Raw genomic sequence first — 19,812 nt, forward strand, 5'->3', positions numbered from 1 at the left:
TATTAGATTGTACAACAGGAATATCAATTCTGATTGGAGCATTCATAGCAGGTATATGTAACTTAGTTACCCTTTTTGTATCAATAAAAGCATATGGTAATTGGTTGATTAATTTTTGTAAATGAATTATCCGTTGAACTTCTAGTTCACATTTTTTTGTACGAGAATCAAGATGAGATAATGATAATTCATTCGAACCAATATTCTTTTCCAATTTCTTTTTTTCTCCCCCTAACATTAGAAAAATTGATTAATCAAAATGACTATCAGCAAATTGAGCTGTAAATAATCAAGCATTGTCTTAAAATTAAGAACATAATATGAGAAATTTTTTTTTTTAACACTTTCATCACCAATGAGGTAATCAATGCTTCCATTTGGTTTAGCAAAGAAAATAATAATATCAAGATTAGTAGTATCCATATGACCATAATCAGAATCACCATCTTCATAAGCAAAGTGTGCTTCTATGTGCTTCTCATTATTTGTAAGATGCTTTGGTTTACGACAAGTACAACTCAAATGACCTTTATCACCGTAATGATCTTATTTGTCAATATTTTCACATTTTTCTTTTCCCTTTTTCACATTATTGTGCCACTTCTGGTGACAAAATGTGTCTTTGAAATTTTCTTTATAACCATGTATATAATCAATATCATGATCATGAAAATATAAATCAAATATTGTTGCATTCACTTCTGGGAATGGAGCAGAACCAATTGGACAGATTTCATGATTTTCTATCAAAAGTTCATTGCTTTGTTGAGCCATATAAAGGCATAAAATAAATTCATAATATTTATCGTTGCATTTACTTTTGAGAATGGAGCAAAACTAGTTGGGCAGATCTCATGATTTTTCATCAAAAGCTTCATTGCTTTGTTCGGCTATACAAAGGCATGAAATAAATTCATAATATTTGTGAGATCTTTTTTCACAAATATTGCTTGTTGTAGGAGGAAACTAGTTACTCATATGCTTTATTTATTTCTTTAAAAGTATCATCAACACTCATTGTATCTAGATGTATTTCAACATCTAAAATCCATGATAAATATTTTTTCCCCGAAATATCAAGGGCCACAAATTCAACACATAAAATATTAATAATAATCAAATAATAATAATAATAATAACGAGGCAGAGATGAAAAAAATATCAAACAATTATCATCACACAAATAAGAATATAAGATAAAGTTGTGAATGAGAAAAAGATTAGAGAGAACCTCAGTTGAGGAGTGCATAACGTTGTCCTTAGAGAGAAACAAATCATATAAGTAATTGTATCAAATCAATGGATGAACAATTCTTACTTTTTATATGAAACTGAAAATTTATTAAGTTTTTCACAAAATCAGTAACATTTAATGTTATAAGTCAAATAATAATTTTAAAATATGAATTAATGTTGGCCAATTTATTATTTGAATTTATTAGTCAAATAATAAAACTTAATGTTGAACAATGGATTCTATTTGGTTAGATGTCTAACTTTTATGTTAAATTTTAAATGGTAAAAATTAAGAACCAATTTATACATAGTGTCAATAAAAGAAGAGCTTATTTAGGTGTAAGTTAAGACTTACTTATGGTTAATGGATCAAATTAATATTTGTAAGAGTGAAACTTTAGAAATAAATCATCTAGCTCTTAAAAAAATAAGAGGAAATTGAATTATTAATATGGTGGTTAATCCAGAAGATTTCAATTTTCTCTTAATTGCTTGTTTATTTTTCTTTGAATCGTAATAAATCAAATATTGAATGAAATTTAATTGTTCAAGTTTGTTGTATGTTTTACTTGTACTGGTATGTTAAAGTTCATAAAAAATAACTTGATTATTTTCATTAGTCTTAAGATTAGTTTTTTTTGCTTGGACAAAGAACATTAGTGCCTTAAGTTTTGAAGCAATATTTGACATTCTCATAATATATTCTCTCACATTTCATTTGCCTTGATACTTCATCGAAATCAGCAACGAAATCTTTGGCACTTGTTATCTCCTAGAGATAACACCCCTAAAAACTTCATAAATGCCACGCTTGATGATTATAAGACTCATGTAATTTAAGTTGTCCAATTTCTCATAAATTTTCTTCTTTAGAGGTACTAGAGTCCGTAAGAGAATGAGGTTTGCCAATCCTTAACGCAAGGTCAATATTAATGTAGCCAAAGCAATTTTCATTCGTTAAAATTTGTTCCATTAAGAACCAATACTAAATTCACATTAGCAAATATTAAAGCAATACTAGCTCAAAAAATAACAAAATAAATAATGTAATTATGTTCACATCATAAAAAAAATTATCAATATGCTCAAATAATGTCATAACTCATCTCAAGACACCTAATGCACCATCAATATCACGTTTCTGCATAATAATATTAATTCTAGGGGTATATTGTTGTAAGGATCAAACATTGATAATAAAACATGTCCAATAACAAACACATCTTTGAATTGATTTATCATTGACATACAAAACCTCACAATTATCACACATTTACCATCATAAGTTTGTTTGCAATCTGGCCAAGCATTAATCTTCCTTTGTTATTTATCAATACTCGCATGGATAACATAAACAAAAATATTTAACATTTCTCACAACCATATAGTCCCAATTTGTACTACGCTGGCGCCTAGGGCAAGATGAGTATCATCGGCGGTACATACGATTATGGGCAAAAACCCAAAATTTTCAGGCACCTGCGAAGACCCCGACACTCCCACTGCCTTTCTCTGCCCATTACCTAAAGTCAACAAACAATCACGAGCATAGTTGTACCCTTACTCAACCTGACCCATATCCATTAACTTTCTAATGCAATTCAAACCTTAATTAATCCCAAATTTCCAAAACCCTAAAGCGTTCATACCAATTCCGTCCAATTAATTCCAATTACCACTTAATTCGCACATATTAACATCAAACATTCCATTCTTAATTAATAATCCATTTCCCCCGATCAGAATCACCCAGAAACCACTAAAACATTAAAAACGAGTCAATTTGGCTCACGTCACCTAGCATGTGTGTATCACCGCCAGGCCGTTCATATAAAACCCAAAATACTTGGAAGGAAAGGTTACATTGTCTGGCGGCTAGTTCATGTCACCAGGTGGTTCCTAAAAGAAACCCAAACATACAGTGCAATTCACATGAGTCACCTAGCGGGTGTTCATCGCCGCCAAGCAGTTTCTGGAAAATGTTCAGAAAATACCAAATTAAATAGAATGGTAGAGTTTAGGCATCCACATATACATAAATCATGCAAAAAAAATAGTACAAATTAAATTCATAAAACCCAGCTCCCATAACCTATATTCCTTGCTTCTGATTGAAAAAATTATACTCCTTGGTGTAAGACCCGTGAAAATTAATTAATTAAATAATTAATTAATTAATTAATACGGGTAGTGGGAGTCTTTATGGCTTTTAATTCTTACATGTATGACGTGGAAAAGCACTAGCTTAATTGGTTGAGAGTACTTAGTGTGTCAAAAGCACTTTTCAAGTCCTATGTATGCTATTTATGCGTTCATTAAATTATTATTATTATTTTAATAATATGCGTGAGCATGTTAAGTGATAATATAATCATAGAATTATATGAATTATTATGAAACATGAATTGGTTGAATGGTTGTGCATCAATTAGATATTGGTATGGTTATGGGTCCGATCCTTGGTAGTTTCAAATTAAACTTTATTTTTGCTAAAATTAGTTTTGGCATGAATATGAAAAGCCAAAAACCCTAGCAGCCTTAGGAGCAGCCATGGAGGCTGGAAACACAACCACTAAATGAGTACTGAATGAAAATTAAGGTCATGTTAATGCCAATTTTCGTTTTGGCCATTAACCTTAATTATGAACCAATTAAAGTGACTAATTAAGGGGGGGGAAGGGTTTTGTTGGTGTTGCCATTGTTCTGAAATTTTGAGAGAGAGAATTCAAAGTGGAATTGGGTTGTGAGTGAAGCATAGCAGCTAATTAGAGAGAACCAGGGCAAACCAATTGGGAGCAAGGAAGATTAAAGAACATTCAAGTTAAGCAAGGAATTCCAGGTTAGGGGAGCTTTACGCGTTAATCTTTATGTTTAAGCATGAATTGCATGATAAGTATGTGATAATTATACACGAACCTCCTTCTGTTCTGTCAAATTTCGTGTTTTTTGAAATTTCCAGAAACCGCCTAGCGGGCTATTCATAACCGACAGGCGACACATACGTTCTGGCCTAATTCTAGGTTCTTGAAGAGGAACCGCCTGGCGGTAAGCTCCTGACTGCCAGGCGATGTGAGTCAATTTGACTCGATTTTTATGTTTTTCGTGCTTTGGAAGGATTCTGATCGGGGGAGAGCATGTTGTAATTGTTTATGAATGGTTAGACATCCTATAACCCTGAGACCGATGTGATTGGGGGTTAATTAAGATGAAAATCATATGAACTTTATTTTAGGGCTAATGATTTGGGGATTTTTATAGTAACACTAATTTAAGTGGAAAATATGAATGGATTTCGTATAATGGGAGTTTTAGGAGTGAACTGTGGCCTAAATACGTAAGTATAATATATTGAGTCAAAGAAATCAAGTGTAATTAGAGTCATTGAGATTGAACAAGGTTTGCAGGTGCAGGAAGAGGTTCGGGTCCCTAGAACAACAGGGACCGCCTAGCGGCACCTATCTTGCCGTCAGGCGCCATACCAGAATGGTGGTACGTGTGTTGGTGTGCATTGAGAGAATTGGGAAATTCACTTAGGTCAATTTGAGTGTTAAAAGAAGGTTTGAATTTGTGATATTGGGACTAAAAGGACAGGTAATTATTGAGAAGGGATTCGTGTAAAAAAAACATTAAGTTATGATTGTGGTGAGACAGATTTGAAGGCTATGATAGTGAATTCAGGTTAATTAAATCAGAATTTAGTTTATGGGAAGGCAGGCTGGAATGCAGGACAGTAAGAGTAATCGGATGTGCCCAAATGGAATTGGGGTGTAATTATGGTAAGATATGGTTATTGTGTTATATTAACTTTGATAGAGTCTTAGTACTGTTTGGGTAAATAATGTAATAGAAGAGGTATGAGATTAATAGTGGTATGTGTGATGTTAGAAATAGTGAGGTTAATCAAGTCTATGCATTGGTAATTTAGGTTAGTGAACCTAAATGGGATTAAGAACATTGGTAGTAAGTTAATCACCTGGGAGCTGATGTAATTGATTAGGGAAAATCCTACTGTGAGTACTGGGAGGAGAGGTTTTACATAGTATCAAAGTGCCAATTGAGTGAGAAGATAGTTGAACTGAGGAAGCACCAAGGAGACCATTGTTGACCAAGGAGGAAGCTCAAAAACTATCCATTTTGAGCAAGGAATCCAGGTTAGGGGAGTTAAACCTCGTAAATACATGTTGTGATTTAATTACGCATTGTATGAATTGTGTGTGAAGCTTGTGATTCTTGTAAATTCAGCAATTATGTTCGAGTTTTTGGAAATTTCCAAAAACCGCCTAGTGGCGTTAAAGACCCGCCAAGCGACACATGTGATTTGTACGAGATTTCTAGGTTTCTGCTAGAAACTGCCTAGCGGCACGAATAGACCTTCAGGCGACACATCCTTGCTTACACAGTTTCTGGGTTTTCTTATGAACGACCTGGCGGTGATGAACACTTGCCAGGCAACGTGAGTCATATGGGCTCAATCTTCATGTTTCTCGGGTTCTGTTGATTCTGATCGGAGAAGAAGGGAGCTTTATCGATGAGTTAATTATTGGAGTCGAGAAATTTCTGAATTATGCCATCAATTGAGGTTAATTTAATAAAAGGATAGGAACACTCTTTTAGAGTTGGAAATTTAGGGTTTTGATGTCACGAGACTAATTGGTGGTTGATTGGCACTAAAAATGTTAATGAATGTGTTTAGGTTGTGAACTTTTAAAATTGTAAGTGAAATCGCGTGAGAATTGATAGAAATATGTAGAGAAGGAAAACTGGGAAATTGGGAGTCTTCGCAAGTGCAGAGCCATTCTGGATTTTACCCAGAAATGTATGCACCATCAGGCGGCATGGGCCCTGCCGCCAAGCGCCAGCGCAGAAGACGTGAGTTTGTGTTGTTCTCGGGTACACTTGTGAGGTTGGGTCCCTATGGAAGTAGAATTATTTATGAAACGAATTATGGGTCAATGGACAGAGGTCGAGGATGATGAAAATTAATTGAATTAAGAAGGATATAGGATATTAAAGGGAAATCTCAATGGAAATAATTGCGATGTGGGAAATCTTGCACGATAAGTTGTACATAACTTCATTGCAGTTTGGGACATTGGTGTCATATATAATCTGCTTAGATACCTTATTAAAGTGTAGAGTGAAACTTGGGTAAGGATTGATGGTTAATATTAGAAATGCAAAAGGCTAAACCTAAGGGCGAAAGAGTGCAACTATTAAGAGTACCTATGGGTGTGAGCGAAAAGGACAATAGGGTTACTTTGCACTATGACTTGAACATGAGGAATTACACCTTGATTAACTAGCTTTGTCATAAGCGAAGAAAAAGTGTAAATAATTGAGAGTATGAGCATACATTTAAACTCTGGCGAATTGAAGTATGTGAGATGAAATATGGTTACATGGCATCTATTGAGAATGAATAGAGATTGGTTGCCTTAGGATGTAGTCAAAATTGCCTAAAAACAGTATTGTGTGAGTATTGGTATAGCGCTTGGCGGTGGTGTTCGACCCGCCAGGCGATAGCTACTAAAACAATGGTGCATTAGGACGTGTGGCGCCTGGCGGTGAGCGTGGTTCTGCCAAACGATGTCTGCAATGTCAGTGTGCTCCGGGGCGCTTGGCGCCTAGCGGCACGTGTCCCCTAGCAGGCAGTTTGGAAGCGGGTTTCGCTTGGCGGCTCTAGAGCAGCGCCAGGCGATAACACAAAGCGCCAGGTGATTATATACGTTATATATATATATATATATATATATATACACACTATTAGCTCACCCTATCTGCTTGTGTTTGGCGATGATCGTGTACGCGGTACACAGGAGCATATGATGTTGCAAGTAGATTTGGTAAGGCATAGAGTCAAAGCATGCGCTATCTTGGGAAATTTTCTACAGAGTTATTATTTTATGGAATTTAAAGACTTGTAATCTTTGGATTATTGAACTTAGCTTTTATATTTGGAGTTTTTTTTAAATTAGGTTAAAAAACTTTTTTGGTCCCAATTTTCGTCAATTTTGTTCAATTGGGTCCTTTTTTGTTAATACCGTTTAAATCATTAACGGCCATGAACAATGACTACCACATGTCACTTCGTGGTTTTTTTGAATTTTTTTATTTTTATTTTTATTTTTTTAATTTTTTTAATTTTTTTAAATGTACACGTGTCAATCCAGTAGCGTTCCACGTGTCACTTTGTGGTTTTTTTGAATTTTTTTGAATTTTTTTGAATTTTTTTAAATGTTCACGTGTCAATACAGTAATGTGCCACGTGTCAAAGTCATTGTTCTATATTCAATTTGGTCCTTATATTTGTTATTTTTGTTCAATTTAGTCCCAATTTTTGTTAACATTAACCAATTTGGTCCCTATGGAAGATGTGACCAAATTTAATTTTTATATCAAAATTATAATGATGTGAATTTTAATATATTATATAAAAATATATAATAAAAAATGTGAATTTTAATATAAAAATTAAATTTTGTTTCAATTTGGAGAAGGACCAAATTGGTTAATGTTAACAAAAATTGGGACTAAATTGAACAAATATAACAAATATAGGGACCAAATTGAATATAGAACATTAACTTTGACACGTGGCACGCTACTGGGTTGACACGTGGACATTTAAAAAATTTTAAAAATAATTAAAAATAATAAAATAATAAAAAATTCAAAAAAAAAACCACGAAGTGACACATGGCATGCTACTGGGTTGACATGTGTACATTTAAAAAAATTAAAAAAAATAAAATTAAAAATTAAAAAATTAAAAAAAAAACACGAAGTGACACGTGGTGGTAGTCACTGTTCATGGCCGTTATTGATTTAAACGGTGTTAGCAAAAAAGGACCTAATTGAACAAAATTGACGAAAATTAAGACCTATTTGAACACATAACCAAAATTGGGAGTTATTTGAAAAAACTTGACGAAAATTGGGACCAAAAATATATTTTAACCTTTAAATTATGGATTTGAGTTGTTTTATGAAGAAATAAAGGTTTTAAATTTTCCCGCGATTTTGGGAATGGCGGTATAATAAATGATGTTGATATATTATTTCTATTTTATTTTATTGAAAATTCGTAATATTTGGACGGGATGTTACACAGTCATCCTGGGAAAAAGTTTGATCTAAGTTGGCCTAGCCAAAGGTTCAACAGAGTCGGCCTAGCCCGAAAGTTCAACAAAGTCGGCCCGAGCAAAAGTTGAACCAACTCAATCCGGGTAGAAGTTCAAAATGAGTCGTCCTAGGTCGAAGGTTGAGTAAAGTCGGTCTGCAAAGAAAGTCAAGCCGAGTTGGCTCGGGACAAAGATGGAGTTGAGTCGGCCCAGCACGAAGGTCAAGTTGAGTGGGCTCGGACCGATGGTCGAGCCAAGTTTGCCAAAATCGATGGTGGAGCTATGTCGACAAAAAGTAGTGGATGAACAAAGTCAACCCGGGCTGGAGGTCAAGTAGAGTCGGCTTGGATCGGAGGTTAAGAAGAGATAGTCTGGGTCGGAGGTCGAATAGAGACGACCCAGTCTGAAGTTGATCTGAGTCGGCCTAGGCAAAAGTTTGATATGAGTCAGCTTAGACCGAAGGTTTAGAAGAGTCGACTCGGGCATAAGTTGAGTCGAGTCTCAGGTAGAAGGTCAAATCGAGTCGGCCCAGGCCAAAGGTTAAGCCAAGTCGGCTTGGGAGAAAACTAGAGCTGAGTCAGCCCGAGACAAAGATGGAGTTGAGTCGGCCTAGTATGAAGGTCAAGTCGAATCTACTCGAGCCGAAGGTCAACCCGAGTTTGCTTGTGTCGAAGTTCGAGTTGAGTTGGCTTATTCTGAAGGTCGAACCGAGTCGACATAGACTAGAGGTTAAAATCAATTGATCCTAGTTAAAGGTCTAGACGAGTCGACCTGAGTTAGAGATTGGAAGCCAACTTAATTCGTACTCAAAGATAAAATTAAATTTACTTTAAAGTAAAAATTAAATTACTTTATTCAAAAAAAATTGAAATCTAATATATTTCAATTAATCTATTCAAACAAACTATAAAATAAAAAAATTAATTACAAATAATTCAAATGTCATGCTATTTCAATTTCTTGAAATTGTTAAAATATATAGTCTAAACACAAAGGTGAAATTGAACCATTACAAGGTTATTAAAGCTAAGTATTATGAAGATTCAACAATTCTAAGAGCATTCATTGAGCATCGGGTATATGATTTCTTGGTAGACCTAAAAAAAAGAATACTCGCCTATTTAAACGAAATACATGTTCAACATTTGAGTTTGACTTTTTGTAGAAAAACAAAAATAAAAAAAGACACTTGACTCGTTTACTTTGTTTATAACTTTATTGTTTCTTTTTATCAAATGTCTTTGTACAAAAATATTTGAATAGCAGTATAACAGTTAGCAAACAACTTCATACTACAAGGGCAATTAATCAAATTGGGTTTTCCAAATAAAATTGAAATATATGTTAGATATAGGTTATGCATGTTTGCACTAAAAAATATATTGTTATATATATGAAATGGAGTCCTATGTAAGCTACACTGTTATTTTAGGAAAATTTTGTAGGAGCACTTTTAACAAAAATTCATAAATGACTTCGTTTTTCTACTTTCTTCTCTCTTTTCCACTGCAATGCAACTGTTATTATTTTATTTTTTTTCATTTTTTGAAAGTAAGTTTATTCTAGATGTCAAAATTGTTAATAAAGTATTATTTTATTAAAAAAAATATTTATCTTCTTAAATGAAATAAACAGACATACCTACAAATCAACGTCATCAATCAACATTAACCTTAAAATTAATATGCTTGTACAAAAAAAAAATATTAAAAATGCATCATTTGCATAGTAGTGATCCTTTTGATGCATGTAAGTACGTAAATTGTGAGTAGAGCTGTAAAACGGGTAACTCGGTCCGACCCGGCTCGATCCACCACGGTTGATCATTTAGTGAGTCAATCCAACACGGCTCATTTATTAGCGAGCCAAATAAATTCGAACCCGACCCGGCCCACCACGGGTTGGTGGGTTAAACAGGTTGACTCACGGGCTCACTTAAGTAAGAAAAATATAATTTTTTTATTTTTTTGTTCAGTCAAAACTAAATTATAATTCTAATTAAAATTTAAATAAACTTTAATACAATCCAAATACAAATCAAAATCACAAAAATATAAATTAACCTAACATGACCCAAGTGCAAAGTCTAACTTAACAAAAAACACTTGTGTGACCTTTTATTTGCGGGTTGGTGAGTCAACCCGCCTTACCACGGGTTCAACCCGAGTGATCCAGGTTCTAAATGAGCCGAGTCAAAAATCAACCCGTATTGAAATTTATAAAAAAATTTCAACCCAACCCGACCCGAACCCGTGGTGAGCCGGATTGGCTCGCGGGTTCCAACCCATTTTAAGAGCTCTAATCGTGAATTTGAGCATATAAAGGTTACACTAATGAAACAAGCTATTTACAAATTCTAGAATATTTTTATGAGAACTTCCACCACTTTTGACAGCCTTCACAGCTAAAGTCCTCCATTGATTGGCATTGTTTTTCAGCTCATTACCTTTCTCATTCTCCATTATTTCTCTTATGCAATGCTTCAGAGCTTCCCTTCGCACAACCCTTTTTTCATCAAAGGGAGCCCTAATTCCCATCTTCCAAACATCTTCCATAAGCTTTGCATTTGTGCTTTGATCTGACCAAAATGGTATTGCAATTGTTGGCACTCCTAAGCACAAAGTTTCTAACGTTGAATTCCAACCACAATGTGTCACAAAACACCCTATAGCCTCATGAGCCAGAACTTTCAGCTGAGAGCACCATGTCACTACAAAACCCTTTTCTGTTTTCTTCTCAAAATCTTTTGGGAGATTGCTCTCTTCTGATTTTCTTACCACCCACAGAAAGTAATGTGAACACTCTTTCAAACAAGAAGCTATTTCTTCCATTTGCTCCTTCTCAAAGGTTGCAATACTCCCAAATGATACATAAACAACAGACTCTTTTGGCTTATCATCTAGCCATTCTATGCATTCGTCCCTCTTCAATTCTGTCACCCCATAATCTTTATCTTCTTCATATTGCTTGTCTAAGAAGAAAGATGGTATATTTGGTCCAATACACCTAAATTTAGGCCAAATCTCCATGAACCAATCTACAATCTAAATGAAACATCTAGTTACAAGAACATTCATGTCAAAATTTAGAAAAAGAAAGGTTAAAATTTTAATACCTGCCACCATTTTAATGAAATTAACAGTGCTAATCCTATCGTTAAGGACAATAGTATTGGAAATTTAAATTTGAATCTAAATCTTACCTTAAATGAAGATGGGAAATTTGAATATCATATAAAAATAAAAATTCATAAATTTATTTTCTTAAAATAAGGGTGAGTTAAATTATTACGAACTTTATGAGAATAACAATGTAAAACAACCAACCGTCATCTTTTTCTAACAATTTATGGTTCACCCAGAAACTTGTAATCATTTAAGGGTCATAAATTCTTGTAAAGCTGTCAACAACTGCATATCACCCACGCCAAAAACAAAACGTTTTACTAAATTACAGAAACTAAGATTTATAGTTTTCTACTATAAGCAAAAAAAAAAAATTAAAATGGACATAACTCGAGAACCAAGAGATTTAAAATATTACGGTAGTGAATTTAAAGTAAAGAAACTTAACTAAAAATAAAAGTAAATTATAGTACAAAAATATGAACAAACTTCAGCAGATAAATTTTTAAAAGTTTTAGAGGATCAAATTAGTTTTAAACTCACAATATCTTGTCATTGACACCAAACAATTTTTTACACACACATCCACTATTTTTACCCTTTAACGTTCTTTTTCTTTTTTATAATAACAAAAATAGCTCTAAAAACAGGTTAAGTGGTCCATGTAGTGTCAGAAAAGAAACAGTTTCCCCCATTTTGTTAAGGAATATTCATACCTCTTTGTCCATGTCGTAGAATGTGTTGCACAGGATCCAATCAGCTTTGTCGATATTGGAGAACTGATCCAGAAGAAAACGAAGCAAAGATTGTTGATTTTCGTAAGTAAGGAAAAACGTAGGCAAGTCCTGAGGTAGAAGTTTAGGCAAGTAGGGAAGGGAAATCTCATGTTGTTGGAGTGGAACCTGCAACTTTCCGAAGTGAGTATGGTAGTATATGCTATTCACAGTCATGTTTTGGGTGAGATACGAAGCACCAGGTATCCCAAATCTCTTTGCAACATCTAGTGCCCAAGGGTAGAAGGAATCATAGATAACACAATCGACACGATCATCTTCTGATCTTCCATGTTTCTGAAGAAGCTCAGCGAAGGTGAGTGACCCAACATGGGTAAATTTGTCTGTGTATTCCTTGTGGGTGGCAGCACCTGCGTACCCAACTTCATCAAACCCATCAGAAATGGTTTCAAGTGCAATGGGAGGAGGCACTTTCTGCACGATCTTCGCGTAGAAAATAGTTGTCACGAACGTTACTCTCACCCCTTCACGCACCAAAAGCTTCGATAACTGCAGCGCAGGATTGATATGGCCATATGCAGGGTACGCTAACACCAAGCACTGCGCTCTTCTTGTTGATGAGCTTTTCTTCTCCATTTTTTTCTTTGTGTGATGTGTGGAGATGAAAGGGGTTGGTTTATATAAGATAAGATTACACCCAATTATTGAAGATTTGTGCCTTAGGACTCCGTCTGACCAATAATGGTATTGTCCATGACCATCTTTCTACTAATTTCAATTTTCCTTTTATTTAGTTATTTATTTATCGGATAATGATATTTTGACTATTTTTATGACTTAGTTTAACTTATCACTCCAAAATCTGTAGATCATCTTATCACATCACTATAAAAAAATCAAAATACATAATTAAGTGGTGAGTGGAGTGATGAGTTAAAGGTAAATAAAAAAAATAACTCAAAATATCATTATCCTTATTAATTTTGAAAATTAATTTTATATCTTTTAAATATTAATGGAGAAAGATTAATTCACAACTTCTTCAACTTTTTATACCTTCTTTCTTCAACTTATTATCATTCATATTAATTTTAATTTTGATACTTTAAATTATATTATAATTCATGCATTACAAAAAAATATCTTGTTAGTGACCAATTTTAATAATCAAAAGTTGTTAGTCATTATAAAAATCTATTTAGATATTAATTTATAAAATTTAAAAAATTATGTTACTAAAATAATCATTATTATAAATAAAAAATTATAATTTGTCACTAATTGATTAGAGATTAATTTAGAAACCATTTTTTTTTTGTAGTAAAAACAAAGGTAGCTAATGTTTAGTGACCAATTTCCTTTGGTAGCTAAATTTTAGAAACCAATTTAGAGACCAATTATAATTTTTCATTCATAATAGCGATTATTTTAATAACCAACAATAATTTTTTATTTCGTAAATTTGTAACTAAATTGGTCATTATACTTAACTAATAACTTTTAGTCACTAAAATTGATTATAATGAAGCATTTTTTTTGTACCGATGTATTTTAAAGGTTTAAGAGAGATAATAATTAAAAAAAAGTTTAACTTTGGTTTCACACTATCATTTTCCGTTGGATATTTATTATAGGTTTAATCACACATAAGATCCCTATTTTCGTTAAAAAATCTCAATTGGATCCTAAACTTCTAAGTCGTCCCAATTGGATTTTATTTTTTGAAAACTTGTTTCAATTTGGTCTTTTCCGTTAGAACATCATTGACGATGTTAACTGTACGTCACGTGTTAGCTTATGGTTATTTTATTTTTTTAATTTTTAATTTTTTACTTTTTTTTTTCTTAAATAAACAACTGACATGTGTCAATTTAGGGTTTTGTCACGTGTCAACTCGTGATTTTTTAATTTTTTTTAAATTAAAAAAATGCCATGTGTGCTTGTGTCATATGTCAATTATTTATGTGAAAAATCTCAATTTGGTCATGTATTTGTCATTTTATCTCAATTTAGTCATAATCTCTTTATAAACTGGAATAATTTCATCCCTTCTAAATTAAGACCAAATTTAACTTTTATATATATATATATATATATATATATATATATATATATATATATATATGATATTTTTATGTAATAGATATTTTTAACCAAATTAAATTTATATTTAAATTTAAATTTTACATTAAACTTTATTTAAAAAATTTGTATTATTTTTATAGTCACACCATCATTTTGCGTTGGATATTCATTATAATATTTTATTTATATTTATCATTATTGTTATTTTCATATATTATAAAAAGTAGCTGTGTAGTTATAATTATATTAAAAATTTTGGGACGTATGTTTGCTGAAAAGGTTTCAATTTTATATTGCTCATGAATTGCCTTGACTCCAAAAGTGTATTTGCATTGAATGGAAAATATTGATAATTGTAAAGATATAAACGGTGGCTAATATATATATATATATATATATATATATATATATATATATATATATATATGGAAAAACTAAAATAATATATTCAAAATTTGTATTATTAATACAATAAAAACATGAGTATACTTGTAAGTATAAAAGAATCCATACACTTACATAAAATATATAAGTATATAAATGATTGTACTTAGTTTCTTAAGATCATTCACCAATAATTAACTTCCTTAATATCTTTCATCATGTTACATGTGACATCAATTGTCCCGTGACAGAAGCCAATGGACCGGGTCATAATCGAATTGTAGTGGTGCTTGATCTTTTACACTCTTAAGTAAAAGTTACACATTGATTAATAGTTATAGTTTTTGGCCTAGTGGTGGTAAGTGCTCATTTCTAACAATTGGTATTAGAGCGAAGGTCATGAATATATTACTTTTTTCCTTCTATACTATAAACAATGAATATACCAAAGGCTTATATTTCTTCAAGTGAGACAAGATATTTATGTCTAATTTCATTTTTTTTTTCATAAACAAAAGAAAGAAACACGAGTAAAGAGAAAATGAAAACAAAAAATAATGAATTTGTGTCTAATTTCATTTTTTTTTTCATAAACAAAAAGAAAAAAACACACAAGTGAGTGTGAGAAATCACTACAATATATAAAAAGTTAAAAAATAATTGGACAAAAAATAAAAATATCTTAATATATTTTTATTCTTTATTATATTTAATTTATGTTTTATTATTTATTAATATTAAATATTATACTTTATAAAATAAATAAAAATATATTCAATTAAATTTTTATTCTCAATATTTTCAATATATATAATACATAATTTAAAATTTTTAAAATAAAATATATAGTTTAAATTTTTTTAAATAAAATACATACCTAAAAAAATTTCAAAAAAAAAATTAAGGAACCATGGTCCCATCTGCTCATCCTATGTTCTGCCGCTGCAAATAAAGTAAGGGAAATATAGTTTAATAAAGTTTTGTTTAACAAATTTTAATAAATAATTATTTTTATTAAAAAATCTTTATAAATTTATAATTTTATTTTTATAACTTTTATAAAAAGATAAAAAATTATTTTTTTAATAATTTTGACAATTTTGTTAACAAAAATATTTATCCAAAAAATCATTTTTGATAAAGTAAAATGCATTCGAGCAGAGTGAAAGGAATGTATGCACGACGGTGATTAGCTTTGGCTCATTTACATGTCGTACTCGAAGTTAAGAAGGTTCTTTACAACTCTGCTTCCTTTTAAATTTATTTATCAGAATGTCTAGAAAAATGGATCATATTAAAATATATTAATAGATTGTTTTTTATATGTGGCATTTATCAGTGTCAGAGAGATGGTAAATAACTTGTTTTGTGGGTATTGTTGAATTTGTTTCCGTTGTGACGCCTGAATTGATTCGGTATGGATATAAGTATTGAATTCTCAACTTTTTTATTGTATAAATAACTTTTATTTATTACAATATAAAAATTTAATATAATTGTCATGAATATTTTTTTATCACTATCTAATATATATTGGAGTTCAAAAGATACAATATCTATGTTAAAATTTTATTATTATGTTTATTATTTGTTCTTTTCCGTCATTTTGATCAAGTGATGTATTATAACTTTTATTAGTGTATAAAAAAGATATTCATAAGAATTTAAAAAATTGAAGTAAACAAACATTTAAAATACATTTTAATTTGAATATTTTTTTTTCCTTTTATATTTTTTTACAAATATTTTTAAATTTTATTAACTAGGTTTGATTAATGTTTGCAAATTTAATAAATGTTTTGGTTCTCATAAAATTTTATTTGGTATTTTAATCTAAAATTTAAACAATTATAATTTATTTCAAAATATTTGATATCAAAGAAACCATCATCCTCCTAATATTGAATATTTGATAATATTATGTTTTCTTTATCATAATTTTTTATTATTTTATAAAAAATAATTAAAATTAATACTAAAATTGTAAAAAAACGAGTACAAATATATATATGAGATTATATACAATAAGAATGAAATCAAAATTTAATACTAGTTAAATTTAGACATGAAAATGAAAATAAATTTTTCTTTTTAGGAAAATAGATATGGAATAAACGTATCTCATTATCATCCCTAATCAGCGTCTCTATTTTCTGCAACCCTGCAGTGACATTGACATTTTTCTCTGTTTTAGTTCTATAGTTTCATTAGCCAATAAATTCTCACATGTGTCTATTTATTTATGGTTACTGATCAGTAGGTGAACATTGATGCTGAAACGTGTTTATACAGTTGGACAAAACTTTTATTTCAAAGACTTGGGACCAAACATAAATAGATTGTGACCAGATAAAAGTACATGGCTTTAACCAAAACTAGGACATTAATTATAATTAGTGAGAATTGTTTTAGATAACCTTGACACGGGAACAGTAACAGGTTGAGTTGGACACACATAATAATTATTTGTCACCTCGAAAAAAAAAATCTAATTCATTATCGTGACTTTATTCGTCGAATATTTATTTAAAAGATATTTGTAAAATTTAAAACTTATAAATATCTTATAGATATCTGTGTTTACAAATATTTAAAAAAATATATTTTTTTAAAAATTTTAAAATAAAATTTACATAAAATAAAAAATATATATAATATATCATATAAATAAAATAAAATAAAATATAAATATAAATATAAATTAATTTTAAATTTTAAATAAATTTAATTTAATAAAATATTAATTAAATTTTATTTTTATTTTTGTTAGAAAACAAATAATCACAAATACATAAGTACTCACATTTAACTTGTTTATAAATGGATAATAGATCCGTCCACAAAAAGTTTTATTCACATATATTTCAGGCACGGAGTACTTTTGTCATCTACATCCAAGAAATAGAAAATCACAAAAAGAAAAATATTTACGTAAATTTGTGTGAGAAGACATAAATAACTAATAAAGCATTAAAAAATAGAATAAACACATAGCTTCCTTTGCCTTATTACGAATTAGAAAAAAAGAAAAAAAAAAAACTTGCTTCCCATATTTTAGCCGTAATTGTTGACTTGGTATTTGTTTCAAAAGAGACCTTTGTAAAAATAATTATGTTACTTAAGAAATTGACTGAAATGTTTTCAATAAATATCTGTACCTACCATTTTGAAACTACTTCAATAATAGAAGTGTTGATGGTGACTCACACTCTTAGATAGGCAAGTTGTGATTAGTGACTCACTTTATAATATAATATGCATCATATAAGTTTGATTCTTCTGAATACATGGAGTGAGAAAATATAAAGAATTAAGATTTGTAATCAATATATCAATTGTTGTATTATCTATCTACATTCTCTTTATTATCTCAAATAAAGAGGTGAGGTACCTCGGTTCGCGTACCACTAACTACCTATAAATGTAAATATAAATCATGAGCTATATACCATTTATTCATAGAATCATAAATAAAATAAAATACAATATTATATATTTGTAGTTGTTGCACAAAATATTCTTTACAACAAGATAACAATTAGTAAGTACAAATCAACAAGAGGGTAAAATAGGACATATATGGAGAACTAGTTCTTATAAATACATTTACAAAAACATCAAAATCTAAAATTTCTTAAAGTTTATTGACTTTTATAACAATTTATGCATCTTACTATATATAAAGATGTAGACCTATAAACTCATTATCTTAAGGTTTTTAGTTGAGAATGGTGTCAATCTATCATGTGATTGGACTCAAGTCTTATTAATATTGTATCTTCTGAGTAAATATCTTCCTCTGTGTATATAATTTGATAAAATGGATATACTATTACTTATAATAAAGGTAAAATTATGTTTTTAGTTCCTATTTTCGTAAGAAAATATCGATTTGATCTCTTTTTTTATTTGTCTCAATTTGGTCATTATTTTGGAAAATTTGATGCAATCAGATCCTTCCCATTAGTATTGTACTAATCGTGTTAAAGATGTGTCACGTGTCAGTTTGTGATTTTTTTAATTTTTTTAAAAAATTATTTTAAATTTTTTAAAAAAATAAAAAATTGTCACGTGTCAAACACGTTGTGCTACGTGGCAGTGATAGTGATGTGACATTAACAGTATCACGTGCCACTATCACGTCTTATGTCATCGTCTTAGTTTGAATTTGGTCGTGTATTTTTATTTGGTCTCAATTTAGTCTCAATTGTTTTAAAAAGTTTTACAATTTCATCAATCTACAAATTGAAACAAAAAATAAATTTTATATAAATGTTATACAAATATTTTTATTGTATATTTTTAACAAAACTAAGTTTATTTAAATTTATATTTCACATCATATTTTATTTAAATTTGTTTTTCAAATTTAAAATTTATTTGTTTTAAATTGTTATAAAATGTTTAAAATTATTTTAAAATTTTATATTTGAATTTATACAATTTTTAAAGTTTTAAACTAACTCAAAATTTGTATAGAAATTATTCAACTTTACATATTTTAAAAATATACAATTACTTGAAATATAAACTCAAATAAAAAACAATATTAAAGTATGATGTAAAAAAAAATCAATACAATTATTTGCATTTTTTTCTATTAATATTATTTTCTATTAAAACCTTTAAAATAATTTTAAATAAAGTTTCATGTAAAATATAAATTTAAATAAACTTAATCTTATTAAAAATATTTAATAAAAATATTTGTATAACATTTATGTAAAAATTAAATTTGGTTTTGTAAGATACGCTTTTCTGTCTTAGATTTTTGGGTCTAGCTCTAGTAAGTAAGGGAGGGCCCAAGGTCAGCCCACCAGCCTTTATCCAAAGGCAGGAAAACCCCTCAGTTTTGTTTTCCACTCAACCATTCTCTCTTTTTCCCTTTTTCACTAGAACGTTGTTCTAGCCCTTGCTCTCTTGTGAACCAGAAGCTCTGCTAGGGCACAACAAGAACCTTCCTAGAGCTACTCGAACTCTTCCTCCATGTAAGTTGAGCTCGAACCTCCCCTTCTCTTTTCCATTCCTATTGCCTTGGTTTTGTCTTGGGTTATCCCTAAAGACTTACTCTCACCCCTATGTTCGTACTTTACAGCTTCTTAGTTCGTCTTTAGAGTTGTGGTACTC

General features: G+C 30.3%; 1 protein-coding gene across 1 annotated transcript; it reads right to left on the minus strand.

Moving 5' to 3' along the window:
* Positions 1-10,339: 10,339 nt before the first annotated feature.
* Positions 10,340-12,886, minus strand: LOC114181153 (UDP-glycosyltransferase 74G1-like). The gene is made up of 2 exons (XM_028067512.2): positions 12,199-12,886; positions 10,340-11,401 (listed from the first exon to the last, which is right to left on the minus strand). The coding sequence occupies exons 1-2, from the start codon at positions 12,850-12,852 to the stop codon at positions 10,688-10,690; spliced, it is 1,368 nt and encodes a 455-aa protein (XP_027923313.1). The 5' UTR covers positions 12,853-12,886; the 3' UTR covers positions 10,340-10,687.
* Positions 12,887-19,812: the final 6,926 nt, after the last annotated feature.

This window comes from Vigna unguiculata, chromosome 4 (assembly GCF_037176805.1).
Source record: "Vigna unguiculata cultivar grain cowpea cultivar isolate G323 ecotype 2 chromosome 4, ASM3717680v1, whole genome shotgun sequence".
NCBI lineage: Eukaryota > Viridiplantae > Streptophyta > Magnoliopsida > Fabales > Fabaceae > Vigna > Vigna unguiculata.